This window comes from Capra hircus, chromosome 24 (assembly GCF_001704415.2).
Source record: "Capra hircus breed San Clemente chromosome 24, ASM170441v1, whole genome shotgun sequence".
NCBI classification, from domain to species: Eukaryota; Metazoa; Chordata; class Mammalia; order Artiodactyla; family Bovidae; genus Capra; species Capra hircus.
Genome location: NC_030831.1, coordinates 3,713,231 through 3,741,133, shown reverse-complemented (window position 1 = coordinate 3,741,133; position 27,903 = coordinate 3,713,231). Strand labels below are relative to the sequence as shown.

The following is a 27,903-nucleotide window of genomic DNA, read 5'->3' as shown; positions in this document are numbered from 1 at the left end:
AAACTGCAGGGCAGAATGTTAGCTTGTGTAAAATGGTTTAAAAATCAGCTTGTATACATTTTTAACTAATATGAAGTCCACTAAATGTGTCTCTAATTGTTGAACAGTTTTCCAGTCAAGAGTTATCATTAAAGATAATGATAGCAGTTTTTATACAATTTCATTAGCAATCCCAGACTTCCTTTTTTTAATGCCACGAAAGTTCGAGAAACATAAACAGCACTGAACTGCCATTGGTACTGAGTAATGTAGATTTTACTGTTCCTTGGGATCTTTAGTATATTTGGAGAAATCATTTAATTCATATTGTTAAGTAGGAAGTTATTAAAGAAGACTCAGGATCAGGTAGAACCAATTCAGTCTCCTTCAGTTGTTAGAAAATTCAATATGTTTTATTTAAGCGGAATCATGTATACTGTATATTAACCATTCCAAGCAATCTTTAGTCAGCCCAGAAAGGCCAGATGTATGGGAATTGTAAAAAATCAGGATATGCATAAAAACTGTTCAAGTGCATAAAGCAGCCCCATCTGGAAGACATCTACCAGAAATGAAGTTGTACAAAACCATTCCATTGATAATAAAGCTAATTTTTATGGGTCTGACAAGTATGTAATTATGTTCAGTGGTGCTTTTCAGATTTTATCACAGTCAATAAACCGCAGTGGTAATTTCATTCCCATTTGACATATTTACATGGAAACATTTGATTGGAGGAATTAGTAACCCTGAAAGCCTTGATAGATATGTTTTAATGATCTGTGACCTCTGCAGTCCCTCATCTGTTTATTGTTGCAACAGGCGAGAAGTCGTTCCTGTGTGACCTCTGTGGCTTTGCGGGCGGGACCCGGCACGCCCTCACCAAGCATCGCCGGCAGCACACAGGTCAGTGTGGCCGCCCCGCCCCGTGGCCCGCGGGCCCCGCGTTCGTTCCGGGCCCTCCGTGACCTGTGTTCCCGATTTTTGTAAATCTTTATACTTGAGGGTCTACTGAAAATTCTGCTTGAATAGGATTTTAATTCATCTGCCTTTATATATCTATGAAGTAGGCCTACTGCGTGTTTGGGGGATCAGGTGTCCTCTGTCAATTCAGGTTAAACAGGAGGGAAAAGAGTGTCTGAGGATACTCCAGAGGCTTCTCTGTGGTCAGGACCCTGCCTTGGGTGCTCTGTGAGGCCGGGGCATCCGTCTTCCTCTCACGCTTGCCTCCTGTCAGTCAGTCTCTCCTGTGTTCCTGCTCACCCTACCTCTTAGGTGCTTTTCACCTGCTCACCTAGAGCCCTGCCTTCCCACCTGTGTCTCAGCCTCCCTAACTACCTGACCTTGTAGCCAGCAATCCCTCTGCCAGGTGGAACAAGCACATGTGGTTGTAGGACTGTCTTTTTTCAGATTTTTTTGCGATTAAGAATGGAAGGCAGTGAAGAGGCAACTTAAATAGATAAAGGACATTGAAGAGAATCATTTTTTTTTCCCTCCATGATCATTTGCAGTGATTCAACAAAATAAACTAAATACTTTTGGTTAAGAACACATAAGGATGAAGAGTTTTAAACATTATTAAAGTTGATTACCTACCAGTATTCTGTAATACATCTTACACGTAACTTCTGAATTATATGTGCCTGGGACAGTGCTGGGTTTTGGTGATGTCCCTCATAACTATTAGTCAAACCACTTTTTACTCTCACAAGTGTTCTAGTTTAGATGATAAATCATATAGTAATAGAATTTCTAACTTAGCATTAGATTTTTACTGGGTACTGTGAGAATGGTGGAGTTTGGTAGTTATACTCAAAATGGCATAAAATTAGGATACATGAAATACGTAGTTTATGGTGCATTTTGATTCTTGATATGTTATATGTAACAGTTAACTACAGGCACTTTAATGCCCATTATGTTATCTATAAGATCAATGAAAATTAATGCTAGCCATTCCTTTTAGATAGTAAGTTTATATGTTTCAAATTTCTGTATGGGATAAGGGAAATTATTGAGTTGAAAAATGTCCAATGTTAACATAATGTTGAAAACTCAACCTTTGTAAACAGAAAATTCTGTTTTAAGTTTACAGTCGTGGGGTATGATCACATTTTTTTGAACCCAGTGATTTAGAGATTCAGTGTAAGAGATGGCGGAAGAGCCCAATAGATGGCAATCACCCTTGGCTACTATTTGGGAGAAGTCGAGAATGTTTATGGTAGAATGTGTTCATGTGGGGTTTTCTGATTCTTAATGTTTTGAATTTTTTGATGCCTGAGCTGTTGCCGTGCTAATGGTCTCGCCCTGGCATGGCCCTGGGGGTCGTGGACCCCCTGTGCGCCCGTTACCAGCATGGCCGCACCGCCTCTTCCCCCGCAGGGGGGCTGGTGAGGCTGTGATCACAGGCATTTACAGGTGATCGATCATGAACCTGCATCGAGCAGGCACAACTTTATATTTTATGTCAGGTCCAGAGGCTCCTTATTACTTTGCTATTAACTTTATACCATATAGGACAATGTCTCGCAGACAGAGGCATCTGTCTTTTTGGCATTTATCTGCCTCTGTGGCACAAATCAAACATGATTCTTTAATACCAAAGTCAGTTCTTAAGACTCTGCTTCAGCCAGACAGCTTACTACAACTCAGTCTAGGCCCTCAGCTTTTATGCTGGATTTATAATATGTAAGCAACACACAACTTTTTTTTCTTTTTTCCAAGGCCAGATTTGCTGGGTTCATTGGAAATCTGTGGTTTTCTGATGTGGTCCTCCTTGACATGGTTTACCTTTTTGCCACAGAGTACCCACCCAAATTACAATCAGCTTGTAAAGGGGTAGGCATCAAAAGCGTTCCCAATGGTGTAAATAACTCCCACTGCAATACAGGCTGTCCAGGGGGCCGACACAAAACATCTTCCATTCTGAGATTTACTTTTATCACCTGTCAGAGCCCCTTGATTCAAGGGCACAGGAGAAGATCCTCACGTGTAGTTGAAGAGTCTTGGCCGGCTTAATAACCACCAGCCTGCCCAAAGGAATGCAGAGCGAACTCGAGGGGAAGGGCTGGCCTGTCTGACAGATGGGTGGCACAGAGGGGCACCGCTGTCCATCCGCAGCCGCTCTGGTGCCGCTGTCCTTGTCCTCTCTGCCCCCAGAGCCTCAGATGCAGACTGTTCCTTGGTGGCTATTGTGCCCAGGATTACTGCTTGTCCAAGAAAGGAGGAAAAGTGACACTATCTAAACTACCATGAACTCTGAGGTTAGGGAACCAGGCGGAAAGGAAGTTACACCAGCAGGACGTGTTCAGGGAGCCCTGTGGACTCACAGATAGCATCACTCAAGTAGTTAATATCTCACAGGTTTATTGATCCTTCTGGCTTTAGAATGACAGACAATTCAGAGGGACAGTTCCCGGTGCACCAAACCAGTTTGACGAGTCCATCAGAAACTTTTCGTTAATCAGTGCACCTGTCTCATTTCATGCAGTTCACAGATGTTACCAAATGGAAATTCTTATTTAAAATTTGTATGCTTTTCTTTCAAATTTTACAATCTGGAAATTGAGTTTGATTTACTTACTTATTTAGCTGTGTATTGAGACTAACAAACTTCTATATTTCTGAAGTATATTTTCTTGAAGAAATTACCTGAAATTTCCAGAAGAAATGATTATTTCTGGATTAAAAAAAAGATACTGATGGGCATATTCCAATAATAGTATTGAACATGTAATAGAATCAGTGAGCTACAGATTAACTGTTATGTATAGATTGAATAAACTGTAGTCTGTGTAAATGGACACAGAGTTCTTCTCCTGTCAAGAGCCCAGACATATTGAAGTCTTCCTTTCTTTAGTGGCTGAAGCTTGGTATTTTATGTAGTTTATTTTGAGGTCATTATATTTTTTCTCTGTCAGCTTATAGATTATTTAAGTTTTCTAATACATAGTTTAATCTGTTGTGTTGTCAAGTTAAACATAAAGAGACAGTATATAGTTTATTGCAGTACAATATCAGTTTCATACGAACTTCAAATTATTACAGTTAAGAAAATCATCTACTTTTGCTTCATTAACTATGCAAAAGTTTGACTGTGTGGATCTCAACAAATTGTGGAAAATTCTTAAAGAGATGGGAATACCAAACCACCTTACCTATCGCCTGAGAAATCTGTATGCAGGTTAAGAAGCAACTGTTAGAACTGGAAATGGAACAAGGGAGTGTTTCAAATTTGTGAAGGGACTATGACAAGGCTGTACATTGTCACGCTGCTTATTTAACTTATATGCAGAAGTACATCATGCAAAATGCTGGGCTGGAAAAATCACAAGCTGGAATCAAGATTGCCAGGAAAAATATCCATAACCTCAGATATGCAGATGACATTACCCTAATGGTAAAAAGCAAAGAGAAACTGAAGAGCCTCTTGATAAGGATGAAAGAGGAAAGTGAAAAAGTTGGCTTAAAACTCAGCTTTCAAAAAACTAGGATCATGGCATCTCATCCCATCACTTCATGGCAAATAGATGGGGAAACAGTGACAGATTTTATTTTCTTGTGCTCCAGAATCACTGCAGACAGTGACTGCAGCCTTGAAGTTAAAAGATGTCTGCTCATTAGAGAGAAAGCTATGACAGACTTAGAAGTGTAGTGTTAGTCGCTCAATTGTGTCTGACTCTTTGTGACCCCATGGACTGTGGCCCACCAGGCTCTTCTGTCCTTGGAGTTCTCCAGGCAAGATTGCTGCTGTGGGTTGCTGTTTCCTTCTCCACAGGATCTTCCCAACTGAGGGATCAAACCTGGGTCTCCTGCCTTGCAGGCAGATTCTTTACTGTCTGAGCCACCAGAGAAACCCAATAACGATGAAAGCACTGGTTATTGGCCACCCTGCCAAGTATCTGACCTGTGTCTTAACTACTTGTATCCTCACTATTGTCTCTGTGTTTGGTGTCTTATCCTCCTGGTCTTGCTCAGGGGTTACCAGGTAGGGAGTGAAATATGAAGAAGCCTGAATTGGGATTGAAGTCTTTTTGTCTCTTCTAACTACGGCCCTGGGCTGCAGTGACAGACAAAACACCGTCAGATGAAATGTGTATGCATCATTAAATATTCTTATCTTCCAACAACACAAGAGAAGACTCTACACATGGACATCACCAGATGGTCAACACCAAAATCAGATTGATTATATTCTCTGCGGCAAAAGATGGAAAAGCTCTATACAGTCAACAAAAACAAGACCAGGAGCTGACTGTGGCTCAGATCATGAACTCCTTATTACCAAATTCAGACTTAAATTGAAGAAAGTAGGGAAAACCACTAGACCATTCAGGTATGACCTAAATCAAATCCCTTATGATTATACAGTGGAAGTGAGAAATAGATTTAAGGGCCTAGATCTGATAGAGTGCCTGATGAACTATGGAATGAGGTTCGTGACATTGTACAGGAGACAGGGATCAAGACCATCTCCATGGAAAAGAAAGGCAAAAAAGCAAAATGGCTGTCTGGGGAAGCCTTACAAATGGCTGTGAAAAGAAGTGAAAAGCCAAGGAGAAAAGGAAAGATATAAGCATCTGAATGCAGAGTTCCAAAGAATAGCAAGAAGAGATAAGAAAGCCTTCTTCAGCAATCAATGCAAAGAACTACAGGAAAACAACAGAATGGGAAAGACTAGAGATCTCTTCAAGAAAATTAGAGATATCAAGGGAACATTCCATGTAAAGATGGGTCGATAAAGGACAGAAATGGTATGGACGAAACAGAAGCAGAAGATATTAAGAAGAGATGGTAAGAATACACAGAAGAACTGTACAAAAAGGATCTTCACAACCCGGATAATCACAATGGTGTGATCACTCATCTAGAACCAGACATCTTGGAATGTGAAGTCAAGTGGGCCTTAGAAAGCATCACTACGAACAAAGCTAGTGGAGGTGATGGAATTCCAGTAGAGCTATTCCAAATCCTGAAGGATGATGCTGTGAAAGTGCTGCACTCAATATGCCAGCAAATTTGGAAAACTCAGCAGTGGCCACAGGACTGGAAGAGCTCAGTTTTCATTCCAATCCCAAAGAAAGGCAATGCCAAAGAATGCTCAAACTACCGCACAGTTGCACTCATCTCACACTCTAGTAAAGTAATGCTCAAAATTCTCCAAACTAGGCTTCAGCAATACATGAACCGTGAACTTCCTGATGTTCAAGCTGGTTTTAGAAAAGGCAGAGGAACCAGAGACAAATTGCCAACATCTGCTGGATCATGGGAAAAGCAAGAGAGTTCCAGAAAAACATCTATTTCTGCTTTATTGACTATGCCAACGCCTTTGACTGTGTGGATCACAATAAACTGTGGAAGATTCTGAAAGAGATGGGAATACCAGACCACCTGACCTGCCTCTTGAGAAATCTGTATGCAGGTCAGGAAGCAACAGTTAGAACTGGACATGGAACAACAGCCTGGTTCCAAATAGGAAAAGGAGTACATCAAGGCTGTATATTGTCACCCTGCTTATTTAACTTCTATGCAGAGTACATCATGAGAAATGCTGGACTGGAAGAAACACAAGCTGGAATCAAGATTGCTGGGAGAAATATCAATAACCTCAGATATGCAGATGACCCCACCCTTATGGCAGAAAGTGAAGAGGAACTCAAAAGCCTCTTGATGAAAGTAAAAGTGGAGAGTGAAAAAGTTGGCTTAAAGCTCAACATTCAGAAAACGAAGATTATGGCATCTGGTCCCATCACTTCATGGCAAATAGATGGGGAAACGATGTCAGACTTTATTTTGTGGGGCTCCAAAATCACTGCAGATGGTGACTGCAGCCATGAAATTAAAAGACGCTTACTCCTTGGAAGAAAAGTTATGACCAACCTAGATAGCATATTCAAAAGCAGAGACATTACTTTGCCGACTAAGGTCCGTCTAGTCAAGGCTATGGTTTTTCCAGTAGTCATGTATGGATGTGAGAGTTGGACTGTGAAGAAGGCTGAGTGCTGAAGAATTGATGCTTTTGATCTGTGGTGTTGGAGAAGACTCTTGAGAGTCCCTTGGACTGCAAGGAGATCCAACCAGTCCATTCTGAAGGAGATCAGCCCTGAGATTTCTTTGGAAGGAATGATGCTAAAGCTGAAACTCCAGTGCTTTGGCCACTCATGCGAAGAGTTGACTTATTGGAAAATACTTTCATGCTACGAGGGGACAGGAGAAGAAGGGGACGACCGAGGATGGGATGGCTGGATGGCATCACTGACTCGATGGACGTGAGTCTGAGTGAACTCCGAGAGTTGCTGATGGACAGGGAAGCCTGGCTTGCTGCAATTCATGGGGTCGCAAATATTCGGACACGACTGAGCAATTGAACTGAACTGAACTAAACTGATGAGCAGGACCATACAAACAGGAGAATGTAGGATGTATTTCTAAACACTCTGATTTTCAAGCAGACGTAGAGCTGTTGGCTGGCTGAATAGATGCAGAGCAATTGTAAACCAAGCTCTTTCATCGCTTATTTTCTATATGCTAATATGCTTATAAAACTATTAATGAAAACTTGAGAAGTAAGTGGAGTATTGAACATTTGTAAAATTAATCCATCCTATGTGTAAAGTTTCTTGGGAATAACGTCAATTGACAAGAGCATTTGTGAACATCACAACTGTGATTTTGGGGAAGAGATGGTGAGTTTCCTCTAGTTTGTATGTAATGTGGGCTTCACACATCTTTTAAGTTGCCCAGTAGTCATACAGGGAAAAATAATAGGTGAAATTATATTCTATAAATAAATAATCCAACCAAATATATGCAAATTGTTATCACTTCAACATGAAGTCAATATAATGTTCTTACCTATTTTATCTCCCCCCATGCGACTACGCCCCTGCTCAGGAGTTTGAAATTTTGTGTATATTTTTCACTTCTAGGACATCTCAAGGCAGAGGCCAATTTTTTGTCTTAAAATTCATTATCTCTGTTTAAGTTATGATAAAATTCGCATATTGAAAAGTAGATTCTCTTTCCCAAGCTGTTCCAGACTTAAAACATTTTTTTAAACAGGTAAATTCAGTATCAGTTTTTAAGTTTAAATTTACACTAATGAAAATGAAATCACCCCATCTCAGGTACTCACCAGCCAGTGTAGCTAGTGAAATTATAAAAACTGATCAGACCTGACTTCTTTGAGTTTGTGTATGTGGAGAAAATCGTATCAGTCAGAGAGGCATGAGTCCTGAGCAGACCTTTGAACCACCCCAGGGCTGAACTGTGTCTGCAGATGAAGCTGGTGTATCTAAAGGCTTCTGTGGCCGCTCAGTCGTAAAGAATCCACCTGCCAATGCAGGAGACCCAGGAGACAAGGGTTCGATCCCTGGGTTGATCCCCTGGAGGAGGAAATGGAAGCCCACTCCAGTATTCTTGTCTGGGAAATCCCATGGACAGAGGAACCTGGAGGGCTGCAGTCCATGAGGTCCCAGAAGAGTCGGAACCAACTAAATGACTTAGCACACACACACTGGTGTGTCTATACAAGGAAGGTGAAGTTTATGGTGCTGTTAAATACTATGTCAAATGTTTCTTTGAGGCCTCTTTACCTTTTACTCAACTTAGTGAATTATAATTTCTCTTAGCTTCTAAAAGTTTTTAAATTGGTGTCAGTTTGTAGCTTGGTTTTGTTTTTTTCTTATTTAATTTCAAGATTTTTGTTAAGTTTTATACTATATATTCAAAGTATATTTTTGTTACATATTTTTCTGTGGTTTTAAGCTCACTGAAACTTTTGTAATAGGTCTAATTTAACATAGAGTGTTAAAGGATTCCAAATTTCAGTGTGAAACCAGATATTTATATTTTTATATGGATGAGTACTTTGCTTTATGTTTCTGTTTAGATTAGGCAATTTAGATTACTGTTTGTGTAAGTTATGTTTGAATACATGATCGATATCTTGCTTCTGTTCTAATAGAGAAATAAAAATTAATGGTTCTCACTCTACAAATAAATGTTCAAAAATCCTACATATGTGTGATCTTAAAATTTCATGGAAAAAATGTCTTTTCAATTGTTAATAACAGATTAAGCTCTTCATTTCCAATTTTTGTAGTTGGAATGTACAATCCTTCTTGATTTATTACAGGAGAAAAACCTTTCAAATGTGACGAGTGTAACTTTGCTTCCACGACCCAGTCTCACCTGACACGGCACAAGCGGGTACACACAGGAGAGAAACCCTACAGATGCCCCTGGTGCGATTACAGGTAATGACTCATTGTGAAGCAGGCGTAATCAAGTGCGTCATCATGGTGGGTGAGAATCCTATAAATTCGCCATCAGTGAATTTGTTGGGATTTTTTTTTTTTTTTTTGGTGAGCGTGAATTACAACGATTTAAACATGATTCACATATTAGGTTGGGAGTTTATTATACCACCTAATTTTGGTGACTCTTTTTCAAAATGTAAAATTCTCTTTACATTTTTTGTAATCTTACATTTTGGTTTTCTAATCCATTGGTGCACCTGACATTCAAGTGATTTTCTTTCTTTGCTCAAAGTAAGGAACCATCCAATTAATCAATTATTCAACACCTGTGGCATCTCAGCTACTGTGAGTGAGGCACTCATTTACACAGTGCAAATAATGTAAGAGATGTTTTCTGCCTTTAAGGATATTGTAGCATAATGGGCATCTTGTAATGTTTTGTAAATACTTGTAGAGTTTGGTGTCACTTAAAAAGGCCAGGGGAGTGCATAGCGAAGGAGCAAACTCAGTCCTGCTGGAGTAGAGAGTCTTTCAGCCATGGCTTAGGAGATGTAGAACTTTCAGACACATGAGTGTTCTACACGGATGCTGGTGGTTCAGCACAGTTTGGCGTTCCCATGCTGACAGCGTGTTGGTGACAAGTGCTCCATCCACGTGCGGAGGCCCCAGTGGCTGTCGTCTGCCAGGTTGCAGAGTGACTTCACAGAGGCTGCAGGGCACAGGCGTGCAGAGGCAGGAGTGGAGGGTGACCCTTTTACTCTGTGACAAGTTCCATGCAGCCAGGGCGTGGGGGATAGTGCAGTGGGCATGGGGGTTGCGACTGGATCACACTATGCAGGGAGCCCGTGAGCGTGCTCCGAGCTCACTGTGGCCTGTGAGACACCACGGGGTGTGCACTCAGCCAAGGGCCATCTTCCTAGGGCCTCCATCAGCCAAACGTGGGGCTGAACGTCTCATGGACCCATTGTGCATGGAGAAATGGAAGTATTGGGGGCAGTTCTTCAGTGCAGCCTGCCCTATGACGTATTGGAATCTCCACCTTAACCTGCTGTCTTTGTAAAAACATAGATTTTTGTTATTCCTGCAGATGTAGCCTGTGCATTCAGTAAATATATTGCCACAATCCCTATTATTAGCTTCATTATTGCATTAAGTTTTCTGTCGAAGGTCATCTAATAGTACAGAGATATTACAGATATATTTCATTCATCAATTATTCATTCCTTCAACTTTTTGTCAGTTCTGTTTTTTGCCTAACACTAAACTGGTAATATCTTTGAAATTTGGTAAAATGGTGATCCGATTAGAAATAGGCATAGAAAATTTAAAACTCTGATAATATGAATTCTTTAAAAAGCACACTGTATTAAATGCTATTTTATTTTATTAAAGAGGTTATGTTGTAGTTGCCTTTCCTATAAAACATGGAAGCAATTACAAATTTATATAAAGTTTCCCTTAATTATAACTCTTGTTCAGTCTCTAAGTTGTGTCCCACTCTTTGCAACCCTGTGGACTGCAGCATGCCCGGCTTTCCTGTTCTTCACTGTCTCCCAGAGTTTGTCAAACTCATGTCCATTGAGTTGGTGATTATCAGTTTTAGCTGTTAGGATTTTATTCTTTCAGTCTGCACTTTATGCCTAAATTTTGAATCTTTTTTTTCTTTAGTAGTTTCTTTCATGATCAATTTTAATTTTCACACTTAAATTGTATAACCACCTTATTTCATTTATCCTGTATAACTGTGGTTTCAAACTACAATTTTATGTTGCAGAACTGTTACTTTAGACACGATCTTATACAGACCCCATATATAAAATAGATAAAAGTGGTATCTACCCGTTACAGATTTCAGAGCTGCACTCTGCAGTAGTCACTTACTATAGCACTGACAAATATCATAGAAGACTCTTGATAAGCAGAAAGTTTTCCAGTGGGAGAAGTTATTGCGTACAGTTGCTGTTGCATTAACCTCCGTGTCCTGTTTATGACTTTGGAGAGAGCACTCAGCAGGGCTGCGTAGTCAGGAACTTGGGCTCCGTGACGCTCAGGGCTCACTAAGGTCCTTCAGCCTCTTACTCGTTTCTGAAAGACATGTGGTTTGAGTACCAGTTTACAGAAGCGCTGCTGACGTATGGTAGGAACAGACTGAGGTCACTTGTCCAGAGCCCTTGTTTTCATTCTTATCTCCGGTTGGGACTTCAGGTGGCTGTAGGCTTTACTTGACCTGACCATTTCAAGATACTGTTCAGTGAGGTAATGCAAGAGTTTCAGTGCCCTGAAGGTTGTTAGTGTGTTCAAATTTATTTATAATACTTGCCATGATGGAGTTTTTTTTTTTTTCTACAGTTTTTCAAGTTAAAAAAAGTCAGTCATTAGGTAATGGCTGAACTACCTTAAACTTTCAAAAGACCTGGTCTGAAAACTGCACTTTCTTTCAATATAATTTTAATATTTGCATGGCCTCAATTTAGATTGATAACAATAACTTTTATTAAATTTTTTGACAGTCATACAGTTTTCAGGTTTTTGCTCCCAAAGTACTTCAACCTATATCTTTGTGCACAGTATATGATTTTTTTGGAGGAAATTTGTAGAAGTATGATTTCAGGCTGTTGGTACCCAGATGGGGGTGTGAATTTTGTTTGCTGGTTAGTACTGTGTTTTGGTTGGGTCTCTGTATGCAGAAACATATTTCTAAGTATGTTAGGCTTTCTTGGTGTGAAATCATATACTTTTGCCAAGGCTGAGGCTGTACTACTTGTCCCCCTACTTGAGTTACCTCCTTGAGACAGCATCACTTCCACTGAGCAGTGCGTTTGCGCTAACTGGATCCCATCCTTTCCATACCTCTTTGAGCTCGGCAAGAAGAGGAGCTGGTGTATTCTAAGACTGTTGTTACTGTCCTGTGAATTAATACTCAGGACATTTATGCCTAGTGATCACTCTCAAATTTCCTTTGAAATGCTGTAAGTCCTTGATAAAATGGTGATTTTGTCCTCATTTAAACCTTTTAAATTGAATGTTATTGAAAGTAAATGGTTTCAACAGTTTCTGTTCTTATGACAGTTTTATCTTCTGTGTGTACATGGTTAGATTTACTTTCACTAAATGGACAAAGCCCAGTTAACTTGACCAGGAGTGAAAAAAAACTTCCAAATATGTGAATACTCTTAAAGTTAGGAACTGTGAATGAAATGTAGGCTTTTCAGCAGATCTTTTTGTTTTCTAACTGATGAAAATAAGATTTCTAAATGAGCATATGGTTAACTTCATGAAGACTGTTTTAACTACACAGCATAGGAAGAACAAACTGCTTACCAGGTCTACCTCACAACAACAAAGAAAGTATCTTCTTTCACAAGGTAAATAAATTGGAGTATGTGTGATTGCTATAGAATAAAAATATGTATAAGATGATCACATATTTCCCGAGAAGATATGGTCATATTTGTCTTATCACTGCCTTTTCATAATATTTTGTTGCTTGAAATATTTAAATACTTTTTTATGTTTAGATTTTTTTCTGCTTAGTATAAATAGATAAAAGTTATTCCTGTAGAGTATTTCTATCATTGTCATTATTAGTGCTTATTTGCAGGTAAGTTGCCATCATTAGAAATGAAAGTATTATTTAAATTTCACTAGAAAATATATTTTTTCATTTTACAAATTGAACATTAGTATAGAAATACTAGTAGTTATAATTATTCATGAAAAATGTGGATATAGATTTGTTTACAAGAGAATTTTATAATTGGTCTTTTGAACCTGGGGCTATTTTTCAAGTTTGCATTATTAATTTAGGCAATGACATCTCATTCTGTTTAGATATAAACATGTACCCTTTTCCTAAGCTTTCCAAAATTCTAATTCATTACAGATCAGTATATTCCATCATTGCTTCAAAACTTTTGAACCATTAATTAGTATTCATTAATATTTTGAAGTGTAAATTTAGACTCATAGCATTGTTCTGCCATATTATTTATATAGGAAATCTTTAGATTTTTTTCTACATTAACTTGGAAACAATCTAAAATTTTTCTATATTTTTGTTTTTTGTTATCTATTAACTGTCACTTCTATATTAATGAGAGAAATAGAAAAAACTCTAATATGTTATACTAAGTACCCTTTCTAATAATGTAAGTCCTTATTTCCCCATGGAGTTTATTAATATTGAGCTATACTCTGTTTCACTGATGATGCTGGCTTCACATGAGATTAGATGACTTGCACTGTGTTGGCCATAATTGGGCTTTTTTTTACATGAAACTCACCTTCTCATTGGCTTCCATTTTTTAAGATTTATGGAGAAAATACAGTAAATGCATATTAACCATAAATGTATAAACCACTGATAAGTCATAAAATATAACAAAATACTATCTGCGGTATTAAAAATATCAAGAATAGTCTTATATTATACTTTGAATTTCATTTAGTAAATTAAAGAAAACCAAGTTGAGGCCATACTCCACCAGTTTGATCATTTACTTACTGCTGCTGCTGCTGCTGCTGCTGCTGCTGCTGCTAAGTTGCTTCAGTCGTGTCCGACTCTGTGCGACCCCATAGATGGCAGGCCATCAGGCCCCACCATTCCTGGGATTCTCGAGGCAAGAACACTGGAGTGCGTTGCCATTTCCTTCTCCAGTGCATGAAAGTGAAAAGTCAAAGTGAAGTCGATCAGTCGTGTCCGACTCTTAGCGACCCCATGGACTGCAGCCTACCAGGCTCCTCCATCCATGGGATTTTCCAGGCAAGAGTATTGGAGTGGGGTGCCATTGCCTTCTCCACATTTACTTACTACGTCTCTGTTATTGATCTTGGAACCTGTTCATTTTGTCCTAAGACAGATTTTTCCTCAACTGTATGCCTTAATACTTCCAGTGTTACACATTTTGAAAAGCTTTTTACTGTTCTACTTTTTTATTTTATTCACTATTTTTATTATTATTTGAAATTATAACTTCAGTTAGAAATATGACATATCATAGAGCTGAGGAATAAAATTTATAATTCCTGCCTCATGTTAACAATTTACCCCTCTTTCTTTGCTAAACTTGGACATAAACTTTGATTCGTTTTCTTACCTGATGGCTAACTTACCCTTTGCTGATATTCCAAGATCATGATTGGCTCATGCATTCAATACATTCCAAGATCATGTATTCCAAGAATACATGATTGGCTTGTATTCCGTAGAATCATTAATACATTAGGTTTTGATCTCAAGAAGAGTTTTCATTTCTTTTGGATGAGAGCAGGCTAAGAATGTTTGATGTAGCCTTTGACCCAAGTAGTGGAGTCTCAACAAGAAATGTGCTTTCTGGGATATGCCCTAACATCTCTTTTATTACTCTTCTAAATACTTTGTTTAATGTTTCTTATGGTCAAATTCACTGTTTTTACACATGTGACTGGACTGGGTAGAATTTAGTGTCTGTCACAACCATTTGAAATATGTGTGTGTGTCCTAGAAAATTTTTGTCAAAAAAAAACACCTTTTAACATTTCACGTGTATTACGCTTCACAAAGTAAGAAGGTGCTAAGGCCTCACATACGATGGATCATTGTTCTGCCCTTCGTAGCATCCTGGCTGGAGGACATGCTCTGCAGGGATCACCGCCTCCCTGTGGGGGACTCCCTGAGGGTTCCAGTTCTTGGTTTCCTGTGCAGGTTCATAGGCAGTAGCAGGAGAAGCAGTAGATGGGTCAAACTTGGGTTTGTCCCGAATAATAATACCAAGGAGAAAAAATAGGTTTTCATCTTTGTAGCAGAACAGCATTTATACCGAGAGAGAAGGGGAATTATACGTACCAAAATGAACAACACTTGTTTCTTTTTCTGAAGAATCAGAGGTAGCATTTGTTTCTTTTGGGTGACATTGAAGTTCTTAAAGAATAATGATATTACATAAAAATAATTGAATGAAAATATCTAGTATTCATAATAGATATAATTTATAGTTGAAGCAATTTGACCGATGCCAAAAGCCTAGTTATATCAGAACAGAATTCAAATTGAAAACTATTTTTGTCAGTGGAATAAACCAGACAAAGAAAGACTAGTATTGCATGATATCACTTAATGTATGGAATCTTAAAAAAAAAAGAAAAAGTCAAAAAATAGCAGAAAAGTAGTTGCTAGGGAGTGAGCAAAGTAGGGAGAGGTGGGTAAAAGAGTATAAACATTTCAGTTATCAGATGAATAAGGTCTGAAGAGCTAATGCACTGCATGATGACATTCAGTGATAAAGTATTTTGAATACTTGGAATTAGTGAAGAGAGTAGAACTTAAATATTCTCACAAAAAACAAACAGAAATAAATAAAACATACCAGTCAGTACTATTTCATTTGTATCAAGTCTGTTTTCTCTTTATATTTCTCTTCCCTGGTGGCTTAGCTGGTAAAGAATCGCCTGCAGTGTGGAAGACCTGGGTTCGATCTATTCTATTCTAAAATAAGAGTACTGCTCATCCGATTACTGGAATGAGGAAACAGATGTCCTCGGCTGAAAGCCTCAGTCCAGTCACTTTACAGACTTCTCTTGGGATAATGATTCCAAGGCACTCCCCGGTTTGTGGAAGCTGGCTGTATGTCCTGTGCTGTGTGTTCAGTGCCCGTCCTGGCGGAGGGCCTCTTCCTTCCCACCGCCTTCACACAGTTCAGCGAGTCACAGGTAGATGTCAGTACATGGCTGGCTTGTGGAACCAAATTCGGTTGTTGGCAGCGTAAATATTGGTTAGGAAGATTCTCCTAGCAGGTGTAAAGGTGGTACTTTCTGGAGGTATACTGTTCTTTCTCGTGAAGTAGATGTTTCTGGTAAGTTTCCATGGCATCTTTTGAGGGGTTCCCTAAGAAGAAGCATAATTGTATTTTAAGGTTTTTCTGTCCTAATTATGAAAGTTGGACTGTATGTAAATGTTTTTTTTTATTCCTAGCATTTCTATTTCAATAGAAGTTAAATTCTTTCCAAGCAAATATCTCCTAATTTTCTGTTTCATTAGCAAATTAAAAAAAAAAAAACTCAATAGCTCTAACTGTAGTTTTGATTTGGTTTTGTATTTTCTGTAATGTATATATCTAATGTTATTTTTATCCGTAGCATATTTTACTCAAACTTTTCTTGTTTTCCCTAAGACACCTGTAACACAGACTTTTACAAATTTTTGTCTAAGCCTATGTGCTAATATAGCACAGTATTTGTGACAGGCCTTTAGTTACTGTTGGCAAATTAATTTTCATCTGACAAAACTCATTTAAGTATAAAAAAAATCTGTAGACCTAAAAACAAATAGATTCCATAGTATTAAAATCTACAAATTGGTTTGTATGCCTTTAAAAGGGAGAAAAGTCTCAGGTAATTTGTTTTGTTTATCACACAAGTTTTAAGTTGTTTTGTTTGTTGATGTAGCTGAAATAGGCATTGAGATCACAGATTAATTAGAAGAGCCCTTTTGAACACAAAGTGACCATACATTCCCTTTGCTATCTCTTAAAGTAGAATCCAGATAAACATGTTTATTTAACCTGCTGGCTCTGAATCCCACATCCAGTCATTATAGAAGGGACCAGCGCTATCTTTGGGGATGGTCTTTCTACAAGGAATTACTATGGACAGTCCCTCGGGTGGTAGTTAGATATATCTGTATATATTGTGGTAGAAAGAAAGACCTTAGAGATGAAAAAAATAGAAAATATTTTTTGGGGCAATAGTCTCTTGCATAATAAGTTATTCCTCAGACACTAGAGCTATTATCACACAACAAAACACTTCACAGTGTAACTATCTATATCTCCCGGCAGTAGAGGCTCATACAACATAAGCTTGTTAGGAAAACTCTGTAATCACCAGGATTATCTAGAATAACAGTTGGAAGAACATTAGGAACACCCTTCTGGTTGTGTGGTTGAATTTCACAAACTCGGTTGTGGAGTCGAGAGAAAATAATAGAACAGGATACCTTTGAGGTGTGTAGCAGTTTTACCACCTATCATGAGTTCAGTGAGAATGCCAAGATATTAGTTATTTCATTTTGCTTTTGGATCCTTTGTTTCAACGAATTCTGAAATATTGCCCCTCTAGGGACTGCTAAAAAAAAATTCTGAAAGAAAGAAGGGAAAGAAGAGAAAGAAAACCTGGGAATGAGCAGGCAGTGGCGATGCAGCGTGTGTATGAACAAGCTTCCCTACCAGCATGCCTTGTAGACATCAGAGCCCTTGGGTGGAATAAGATGCTGCCGTCTTGGTAGCTCCAGTGCATGTTTTGGCTTTAGGTTAAGAATGTCTGTAAAAACAAGATGACATCTTTTCTCTCTCACACATCTTTCTGTTGTTAATCAAGAGAGTGTGGCACAAATCCTCTGTTGACTTTTTCCTGCTTGTGAGAAGCATGTTGGCTAAATATGCTCAGTCCTTTCTTCCTCATTTATGTTTTGTTTTTTCATCTTGAGTTACAACTTTTAAGAAATACATGAAATGTCATAAAACAAATTAGAGTTTTCCATAGAGGAAAAATGTGATAAGTTTTTAGTGCTTGTTTGTGCTTGAATAAATCAGTTGATCTCTTAGATTTAATTATTTGAAGTAGAAATTGGTTGGCACTTAGATCTGAGAAATTTGTTTTGTTCTAAAAACCTCAAATAGCTTTACTGTAATAAAAAGTAGAGTTCTGCCCCACTTCCCTCTCCCAAATTATAGTTTTTGCTTGGTTTTAGATCATCTCCCATCAGCAAGCCTGGATTGTAGGGACCATGGGATTGTGTGGGGACGGGGGCAGGAAGTCCTGGAAGCTGAGTCCATGCCAGGTATTTTGCTTCTTACCCCAAAGGCAGTGAGTGTGTAGATAGTAGAGAATATTAAGGAGGAGACTGACATATTCATATTTTGCTTTGCAATAGTCACTGCTGCAGTACAAATGAGGAGCCAGAGAGGGACACAGCAGAAGTTGGGAGAACATCTGAAAGACGATTGCGAAGGTGCAGGCAGAAATAATAAGCGACTAACCCTAAACCAACGTGGTAGCCATAATGGGCGTAGAGAGAGGCTGATCTCAGCACCTGTTAGGAGGGCCAGTGAACACGGTGACCAAATGGATGACTTTGGGGACCGAGTGACAGAAAGATGCGCCATCCTTTCGATGCCGCAGTTGGGTCTGCTCGGTGAGTGGCGGTCACTCACCGGGTCTCACCCCTGGAGGAGAGAGACCCCTTTGGCAAAGTGATGGCGAGTGTGGGTTGGCTTTGAAATGACTTTGAAATGCCCTTGGATGCCCACATGGAAACAAGCCAGGAAATGTGTAGGTCAGTGCTGATGTACATGGACCTGCAAGCATTGATGCGATTGGTATCTCCCTTGGAAAATGTGGTGAAACAGAGGGGCAAAGAGCAGGTGTTGGAGAGACGGAGCAGTAGCCTGCCATAGTGGAAGGGACCTTGGGCAGCAGGAAGGAGCCCCTGGGACAGGACACCTGCCTCAGCTCCCAGAGGTTTTCTGCAGGAGCCCAGATCCAGCATCAGGGTAGGAACAGAAAGCACACGCGTGGTCACAGGTGAGGCTGTGGGGAGAAACCAGAGCAGAGAGCTCAGTCATGGTGTATTTGAGTGTTTGTTTTCATTTGCTTCTTTAAGATTGCTTTTAAAATGTTACTTAAATACTTACATGCCACGGTGAAGGAGCCAGCTGAAACAGTGACGATGAGCAGTGCCTGAACTCTACCTGGCGACTCAGATGGCGCATGTCAGCTGAGGGTTTTGTGACAGGTCGGGGGGCCTGATAATAATATTGAGGCATCAGCCATGCCTCTCTCTTGCATTGGAGAAGTCCAGCTTCACACCTCTGAACCTCTGCGCCCCACTGCCGTGACAGTGCTCCCACATGTGGGGACACTGCATAATGCTAAATTTCAATTCGTTGTGGTCAGAGTTTTGAATTAAACAGCACAGAAATTGTGTCATGGGATTGCTCTGCTCTCCCCTACGTATACGCCCAGTCCTGGGATTTTATTTGCTTTTTACAGAGAATTTATTTCCACAAAAGATTGCACTGCTCTGTTAGATGTAATTCAAAATTTTGCTTGGCACAGTTGAGGGTGACCATTTAACCAACAGTCATCTAAATGTCATCTTTTAAAGTGTGTCTTCTTTTCTGTGACTCACTCTAAACAATTTTGCTCATGGTTGAGGACTTCTCTAAGACTGGCACATCTAACAGGCCCCTCTAGTGACGTCAGAAGTCTGTGGAAACTCACAGGCGTTTACTATGATGACGCCCATGTGTATATACAACCCTTTCTGTTTGTTTTACCTTCATTTGTTTGACTTCATTAGTAATCACAAATATGGTATTACTCTTATCAATCACAGCTTTAATTATATTCTTTATGTCCATTTGTACTAAAACTTCTGTTTCACCCCATTGTAGATTGATCCCTGCCTTCTTCAAATTGTCATATTTCTAGAAACATATAACTTGACTGGAATGGTCCTACCAAGAGAAACGTAATAATAAGGACCATGAGGCAGTGGAGTTAGTGTGTGTATGGCATGGAAAGAGAATCAAATATATCACTCCGCAGGGTGAGATAGGGTGCATGATTTGTTTTCATGACTTAGGGTATATTATAACTGCTGAGTGTTGGTGTCAGTGGTACTAAACCACTAAAAAGTGGAAATAAGTCATCTATATTGCTCCACAAGTTGATGTATGCTTTTCTTTTGCATTCACTCGCATTCTGTTTGGGTTTCCTTTGATTCTATAGGCATTTTCGCTGCTTTGTTTTATTATAAACTTGAGTTCCACAGGAGGGTTATGGCTGCATCTCAGAATTTGGTTTTAGCTTGTCTTTCACCTTTAAAAGTGAAAAGTGCTTTTCCCTTTGCAAATTGAGATAGTTCTAGCCATCTTGCCATAAATATTTGGCACCGTTTCTGTGAGTACATGAAGGCAATAGAAGTGATCAGCATAGTGCCCCTGAGGTAGGTTCATTTTAGCATTGGCTACAGTGTGTTATTAAAACAGTTAGGGCAGCTTCCGTCCTATCGGCTAACACAGCTTTCTTAAGAAGGTTCTCAAAGACATGACAGAGGAGTGGCAGTGAGTAAGTGTGTCATTGAAAGTGCACCCTCAGATTCAAGGATCTGTGTGCCTGGGAAATATATGGATAACATCAGCATGTATACAGACACACACACACACCCCCCCCACACACACACACCCCCACACACACACATAAAGTTACGTGTTCCTCCCAATTACTGATTTCGTATGAGCTGTGTAAGCAATGCTATGAATGTAAAGGTTACACAATCCAAATCTTACTTCTTGTCATGGGCGCTTTATTTTCAACTATGTACCCACACAGACATATTCTACCTTCCTTGCATCCATTTTTAACACAACAGCCTTCTAAAGCATGGTGTGTTCTGATGTAAAAGAGATTCAAAACAAGGCCCCAGCTTTATTCTTACAGCTTTTTTTTTTTTTTTTGGTTTAAAAGTGGAATATATGTTTGCTTTAGCTGTAAAAGCACAATCAAGGCACCATGATAAGTGAGTCAGTGCCGTAAAAGTGAAACGAATTTTGCCTTCACTCACATGAGCTATAGAAGGAGGAAGCTTTATTGTCCCTGGGAAAGTGATAAGGCAGAGTAATTGTATATTATACTGTCCCGGAACATCTGCCTGAAGACTGTTGGAGCAATTCATCTATCATGGACGATGCAGCATGTTTTGTCTTTCTGCTTTAACCCGTCCCCACTGCTGGCCTGCGCGGAGGTTTTGATAGGGACTGCGCCTGGGCCCGGGCTCCCATTAATCAGTCCCCTTGTTCAACACTCCAGCTGACATAATTACAACCTGCGCACAGCAGTTATTCAAGTCGAGTCCTTGTCACTCGTGGTGCGAAACTACACGGCACCGATCCCGGAGGAGATTGCCTTATCACACAGAACAAGGGCTCGCAGGAGCCGAAGGGAATAGGAATGCGGAAATGTCTTCCGGGAGTGCTATATATTCCTTTAAAATAAGACATTTGAGAGACTTACAAGGGACAAAGGGAGGCATTGTGTGCGGTGACTGAAATGAACCGGTTATGATTTTTAAATGCATTATGTGGAGCAATTTTGTAAAAATGGATATATGTTATTAAATAAACTCAGTGGCCCCCTCGTCATCAGTGATTCTCTTAAGTTTTTCTTTAAAAGTGATCATGAAGGTTGAAATGCTACTCAGTAGGACTCAATTGAACAACGTGAATAAAATATGTGTTTTAAATCTTCTGTAAATATACACTTAACTCAGAGAACTTCTTAAGGAAAAGACAGTCTGAGAAGAGCCTTTCAAGAGCTTTGCAAAGACAGGGAAGCTCACTATTCCCTCTGGCCAAAAAAATAACTGTTTGTCGCACCTCCTCCGTCTGACTTTATGATGGGTAGCTTACTGACCAGCTCCTTGGTGTAGCAGCTGTGAGAGACGTAGTCTCCTTTCAGCCACTTAAGAAATTTAAAATTTTATGGCAGCCCCACCCCTGCCCCTAATGGACCAATTTATGGGCATGTCGTGAGTTACGTGGTCAGGTCTGCAAACCTCCTGGATGAGCTGTGCTCTCAAGCATGCATGCAGAAGCTGTGGGTATTGTAAATCCAGCCTTTGTTGTTGTTGTTGTTGTTGTTGTTGTTTTGGTCTCTTTGACATTATAAAATTGTCCCAGGTAAAATCACGTTCTGGCCTAGGCTCTCAGAAAGATTGTGAAATGTATTTTTGGTTCTGTAAAATTTTCCATTCTATCACCTTAAGTTTGAAAAGCTTTCAACTAGAAAAGCTACAGTAAAGTACTACGTATACTGATATTTATATCTTGAATTATAAAGTAGTATTGTTTGTGTGTGACTGTTTCAGGCAAAGTTCTGTAAGGGCAGGCCTTCCTGTGGTTCCAGCCTGCCGAGTGTCTGTGTGCCCTTCAACCTCTCTCCCGCCTCAGCCTCTCCACCTCCTCAGTGTCTCTGCCTCCTCAGTTGCCCCTCCAAGTGTGATTCCAGTAACTGCTTGGACTTAGCAGGAAGTCAGGTTATATTCCTATTCTTTGTTAAAGATCCTTTTCTTTTGAAGGCTTCTCATATACATGCCTTTCCTGGTTTCCAAGCATTTCATTTTGCTAAGCCTGGCTAGTTCACAGAAAAGAGGAGAATAACACTTACTCTCTAAGGACATCCATCTATCCATCCATCCAGTGTTCAGTCATGTCCAACTCTTTGTGACCCTGTGGACTGTAGTGTGCCAGGCTCCTCTGTCCATGGGATTTCTCAGGCAAGAATATTGGAGTGGGTTGTCATTACCTTCTTCAGGGGGTCTTCTTCATCCAGGGATCAAACCCGTGTCTCCCTCATTGGCAGGTGGATTCTTTACTGCTTGAGCCATCAGGGAATCCCCCTGAAAGGACATAAGTTTGTAGAAATAGAGTGAGGGAGGGCTCTATTTATTTCAAAGGTCCAATATAAAAAGAGTGGCAAGGTAACAATGAGCAGGATTCCCACCAGTGTCATGGAACCACAGATGACAAGTGAGAGGAGAAGAAGCAACAAGTATGGCTGACCTCAAGGCCAGTTTTCACCAGTCATGGCCTTCAAGCAATAGATGTCATTGGCTCAGCCTTGGAAAATGTTTTTGTCATCAAGTTAGTTTGAGAAACAGTCTCTGTTTTACCACCTCTTCAGATGCATAATGAGTAGCATACTGAACACTCACAGAGTTACTGCTGTTAAAAAAATTATGTGATTTGTATAACTGAAATATGTGAAACATTGGCCACCAGAGTCTTTTCACTGCAACCCTATAGGCATCATGCTGGACTAAGTGGAATGTTGGAGTAGTTCTGTTTCTTAAAGGCTGTTGTTGTTGTTCAGTTTATGGCGTTTGTGTTTGAATTTTATCCAGGAAAGCTTTTTCCAATCGAGAGTATAAAAATATTTTTCATATTTTCTTCTAGCACTTTAATAATTTAGTGTCCTTATGTTAACCTTAAAATCCAAATAGCATTTGTTTTTGCATGGTGTAAGACCACAAGAGTCTATAAGTTATCTCTCCTCATGTGATAGGCAGTTGACTGAACACCATTTGTTGTGTGACCCACCATTTCCTCATTGATCTGAAATGACATCTTTATCCCTCATATACATGGGTTGTATTCTCTGTCCTGGTGATGTATCAGGTTCAACACTCCCAGTGACATTCACCTGTTTGCTGAACATCGTTGATAAAATAACCCCATTTTAGCCATAGGAATATAATTTTTTTTATTCTTGCACCTCTAGCAATCTAACCAGCACAACTATTTAGTAATCTAAAATTCTCAGGCTCTTCCCTTCTGGGTCTTTTAGTGGGAACCTAGGTGGCAGAGGGTTGTGTATCTCAGGCCATGTTAGGTGGATCGTGCAGGAAGCCTGAGCAGCTGCCTTGGGCTTGCCCTCTGCCTGCAGGGACTCACAGTGTTATTTTCTTCTTCCTCAGAGAATCCACAGTGTTTCTTAGAGCTGGTGAGTTTATGATTACATACTGCTGGTTTAAAAAATGTAGAAACTTCTTAAATTTTGTTTACATAAAGCCTTTCATGGGATTATTCTTTATTCATTGTGGATTACTGTTTTAATGATACAGTGGAAACCTCCTTCAACTGAACTTTAGATAATTATGCATTTATAATACACTTGTTCCAAAAGAAACTTAACTACAGAGGGAAGAGGAAGTGCATTTCTAAACGTATAGGCATACAATGCTATATAACTGCAGGGTTTATTTTTTAAATTAATTGAAATTGCCTTTCGTAATAGTAAGTAAATTGCTAATGATGATCCAGAGAGTTGAACTCTATTGCTTTCAACAGAAAGATTAGTTGTAGTGATAAACAGTGAATTGAGCACTTCCTGTATTTTCTAAACTTGTTTAATGTCATTTACCTTAATCTTCATGACAGCCTTATGAGACACGTATATTATTAGCATAAAACAACAAAATACCTCATGGTCTGAAAGTGTCAGAGGCAAAGTATTTTAAAAAAAATTCTGTATTTCTTTAAACAGAACTTTCAGAATTTTTAAATGTCAGGTTATGTACATAACTTGCCAAGTTATTAACAGGAGACCAAGATAGTGGTGAATTTCGTACATAGAAGTTTGGGAGTGGTGAGGCAGACACATGGCTTCTCTTGGGGAAGCAATTTTGGGATCCATGTTTACATTAGCGTGTGACGTCTGTACCTGCTCTCTCTGCATTTCAATATTAAGATAATGTTACCAGTACACATTAGCTAAATACACAGAAATTACCTGATTGTGTCTTAGTGATATTATTTTATTATCAGCCCAGGTCTCTCCGCTTCCACAGTTAACTCTCCATATCCACCATGTCAGCTCACCTGATGGCCTGGGGGAGAATTGGTGACCCGGGAGGAGAAAGAGCAACACAGGTGGATGGACTGTATCAGACATGAGTCCTGTGCAGCCTGGGTCATTTCGATGGATGAGCACGTGCAAGACAGACCAGCAGACTGGGATAGAAAATCCAGACTTAGCTTCAAATAAATTAGATATTCATGGAGATAGCGCTTCAAGTCAGTGAGAGATCTGGCGAGCAGTGTGGAGCCACAACTTACACCATGCTCTAGGGGAATTTTGAAAGGACTCAAATACTTAGTGGAACAATGCAACTATTCAAGTACTAGAACTGATTTGGGACAATCCTCTTATGACCTCTAAGTAAGAACGTCACAGGACAAAAGATGAACAAAATAAAACATTTCTACTTTACTGAAGATACTATAAAAAAAGTCTAACTGAAAGTAAGGAAGAGATATTTACCACTTCTGTCATAGACAAATGAGTTTACCTCCCTTATGTATAAGAGAGTGACTAACAACCCTTAGGAAAACAACTCATAAAAATATGGGAAAATGGTACAGAGGAAGCATAATATACATGGAATTGCAATATTTGAAGCAACTTTATTCATTAGAAGATAAATGCAGATTAAAACTGTTAAAAGTTGGAAATTGAACCCTGCCTCAAGCTGTCATTTTTCACCCACCACATTGGCAAAACCTGGAAGTTTGGTAACACAACATACTACATTGGCACGACTGTGCAGAAACAGGCTCTCTAAAACATTGTTGGTGGAAGTGTGAATTGCTACACCTCCTCTGGAGGGCCATTTGGCAGCATTGATCAAAACCACAAAAGCATATGCCCATTGACATTTGAAGCAATTCCACTTGGCATTGTGACATTCTCTTGGCATCCTGAGAAAGTGAAAGTTTCACAAGAGAATTCATCACAAGCTTGTTTACACTAGATTATTCATCACAAACTTGTTTACACTAGTGAATGATCAGAAATGACCTAGATGCTCATCAGTAGAGGATCAGTTAAATGTGGTATTCTCTGTCCTTACCAGGAAGTTCTGTGTAGCTATTAACAAAGGAGGGAAAGGAGGCGAAGCCTAGGGAGGGAGTGGTAGGGTGGCGGAGGAAGGGAGATGTCAGGAAGGATGCTGTGCTCTTATGTAGTCATGTGGAGAGGTCCCCATGCCCTGCTGTTAGGTGAAAAAAGTAAGATGCCAACACGTGTTATGCCAACAGATTTACATACAGGAAGGAGGTAGAGAAGAAGATACAGTGTGTTTGTGCATTGAAAAAAAAATTGTTAGTTCTCCCAAAAGATTGATGGGCAGTTAGTGATTCTGTGTCCATGGTCTGGGGTAAGAGGGTGGTGATCCAGGCTGTGGTAGGAAGAGAATTCACTGTCTCTGTCTCATTTTTAGACTGTTTGATGTTTGAAATATGTGAAGGTATGTTTTTTCAACAACCTTAGTGGTATAGTAATTTTTTAATAACTGAAATCACATGTATCAAAAGAGAAAAAAATAGGAGCTCTTCTGGGATGAACCATGCTTTCCTCTTCTCTCTTGGATGGGAAGTTTCTTGCTCAGAAATTGGGACCTCTAAACCGGATTCTGCTGATGACAACATGTGGACAGGTGTCAGCTTTCAGCATCAGTTTCCCCTTCTGAATGACTTGATCCTTTTTATTAACGAAGTTTCCTGAGTGGCTGTTAACTGCAGAACTTCTCCTGAAAGATCAAGCCCTGAGCCTTTGGAGTGGGAGCACTGACTCTAAGACCCTAGACTGCCAGAGAACTAACCCTAAGGAGTATCAAATAGTGAGAACTCACATAAAGGAAACCACCTGAATACAAGACCCAGCATCACCCAACTACCAGTAGCACCCTGTGCAGGACGCCTCATCTAAACAACAAACAAAACAAAAATACAAACCCAGTCATCAGCAGACAAGATTACCACCTCACTCAGGCTTGCCCATCAGAGGAAAAATGAACAAACAAACAAAAAAACTCAGCACAAATCTCACCCTTTCTGAAGCTTACACAAACCACTGGAGGGCAGAAATGAAAAGGAAGAAAGAATTCAACCCTGAAGCCTGGGAAAATGAGACCTCAAACACAATAAGTTAAAAAAAAAATAATGAAAAGGCAGAGATATGGTACACAAGTGTAGGAACAAACTAGAAACACATAAGTCCAAATAAATGAAGAGGAAATAGGCAAACTACCTGAAAAAAAAATTCAGAATAATGATAGTAAAGATGATCAAAAACCTTGAAAATAAAATGAAGAAAATGCAAGAATCAATTAACAAAGACATAGAAGAATTAAAGAATAAACATACAAACAGCACAATTACTGAAATTAAAAATACTCTAGAAGGAATCAACAGCAAAATATCTGAAGCAGAAGAATGAATTAGTGAGCTGGAAGATAAAATGGCGGAAATTAACTTCTGAAGAACAGAATCAAGTGAAAAGAATGAAAAGAACTGAGGATATGAGGATAGTCTCAGAGACCTCTGGGGCAATATCAATTGCACCAACATTCCAATTATAGGTATCCCAGAAGAAGAGAAAAAGGGTATGAGAAAATTTTTGAAGAGACTGTAGTTGAAAGTTTCCCCAACGTGGAAAAGAAAATAGTCAATCAAGTACAAGAGGCACAAAGAGTCCCATACAGGATAAACCCAAGGAGAAACACACCAAGACACGTACTAATCAAACTAACAAAGACTAAACACAAAGAAAGAATATTAAAAGAAGTGAGGGAAAAGCAACATACAAGGGAAACCCCATACACTTAACAGCTGATCTTTCAGCAGAAACTCTGCAGGCCAGAAGGGAATGGCAGGATATATTTAAAGTACTGAAAGGGAAAAATTTATAACCAAGATTACTGTACCTGGCAAGGATCTCATTCAAAATTGATGGAGAAATCAAAAGCTTTTCAGACAAGCAAAAGTTAAGAGAAGTCAGTACCACCAATCCAGCTTTCCAGCAAATGTTAAAGGGACTTATTATAGTCAAGAAATACAGAAGAAAAAAAGACCTACAAAATCAACCCCAAACAATTTAGAAAATGGCAATAGGAAGATATATATCAATAATTACTTTAAATGTAAATGGATTAAATGCTCCAACCTAAAGACACAGACTGGCTGAATGGATACAAAAACAAGACCCATGTATATGCTGTCTACAAGAAACCCACTTCAGACCTAAAGACACATGTAGACTGAAAGTGAGAGGATGGAAAAATATATTC

At 39.4% G+C, this 27,903-nt stretch overlaps 1 protein-coding gene across 1 annotated transcript in view; it reads left to right on the top strand.

Annotated features, from left to right (window-relative positions):
* ZNF407 (zinc finger protein 407) overlaps positions 1–27,903 on the top strand; it is a 380,108-nt gene that overhangs the window by 226,794 nt on the left and 125,411 nt on the right. The window contains exons 6-7 of the mRNA XM_018039541.1: positions 802–885; positions 9,116–9,236. Coding sequence (XP_017895030.1) covers positions 802–885; positions 9,116–9,236 — 205 coding nt within the window. The remainder of the gene's footprint in view (positions 1–801; positions 886–9,115; positions 9,237–27,903) is intronic.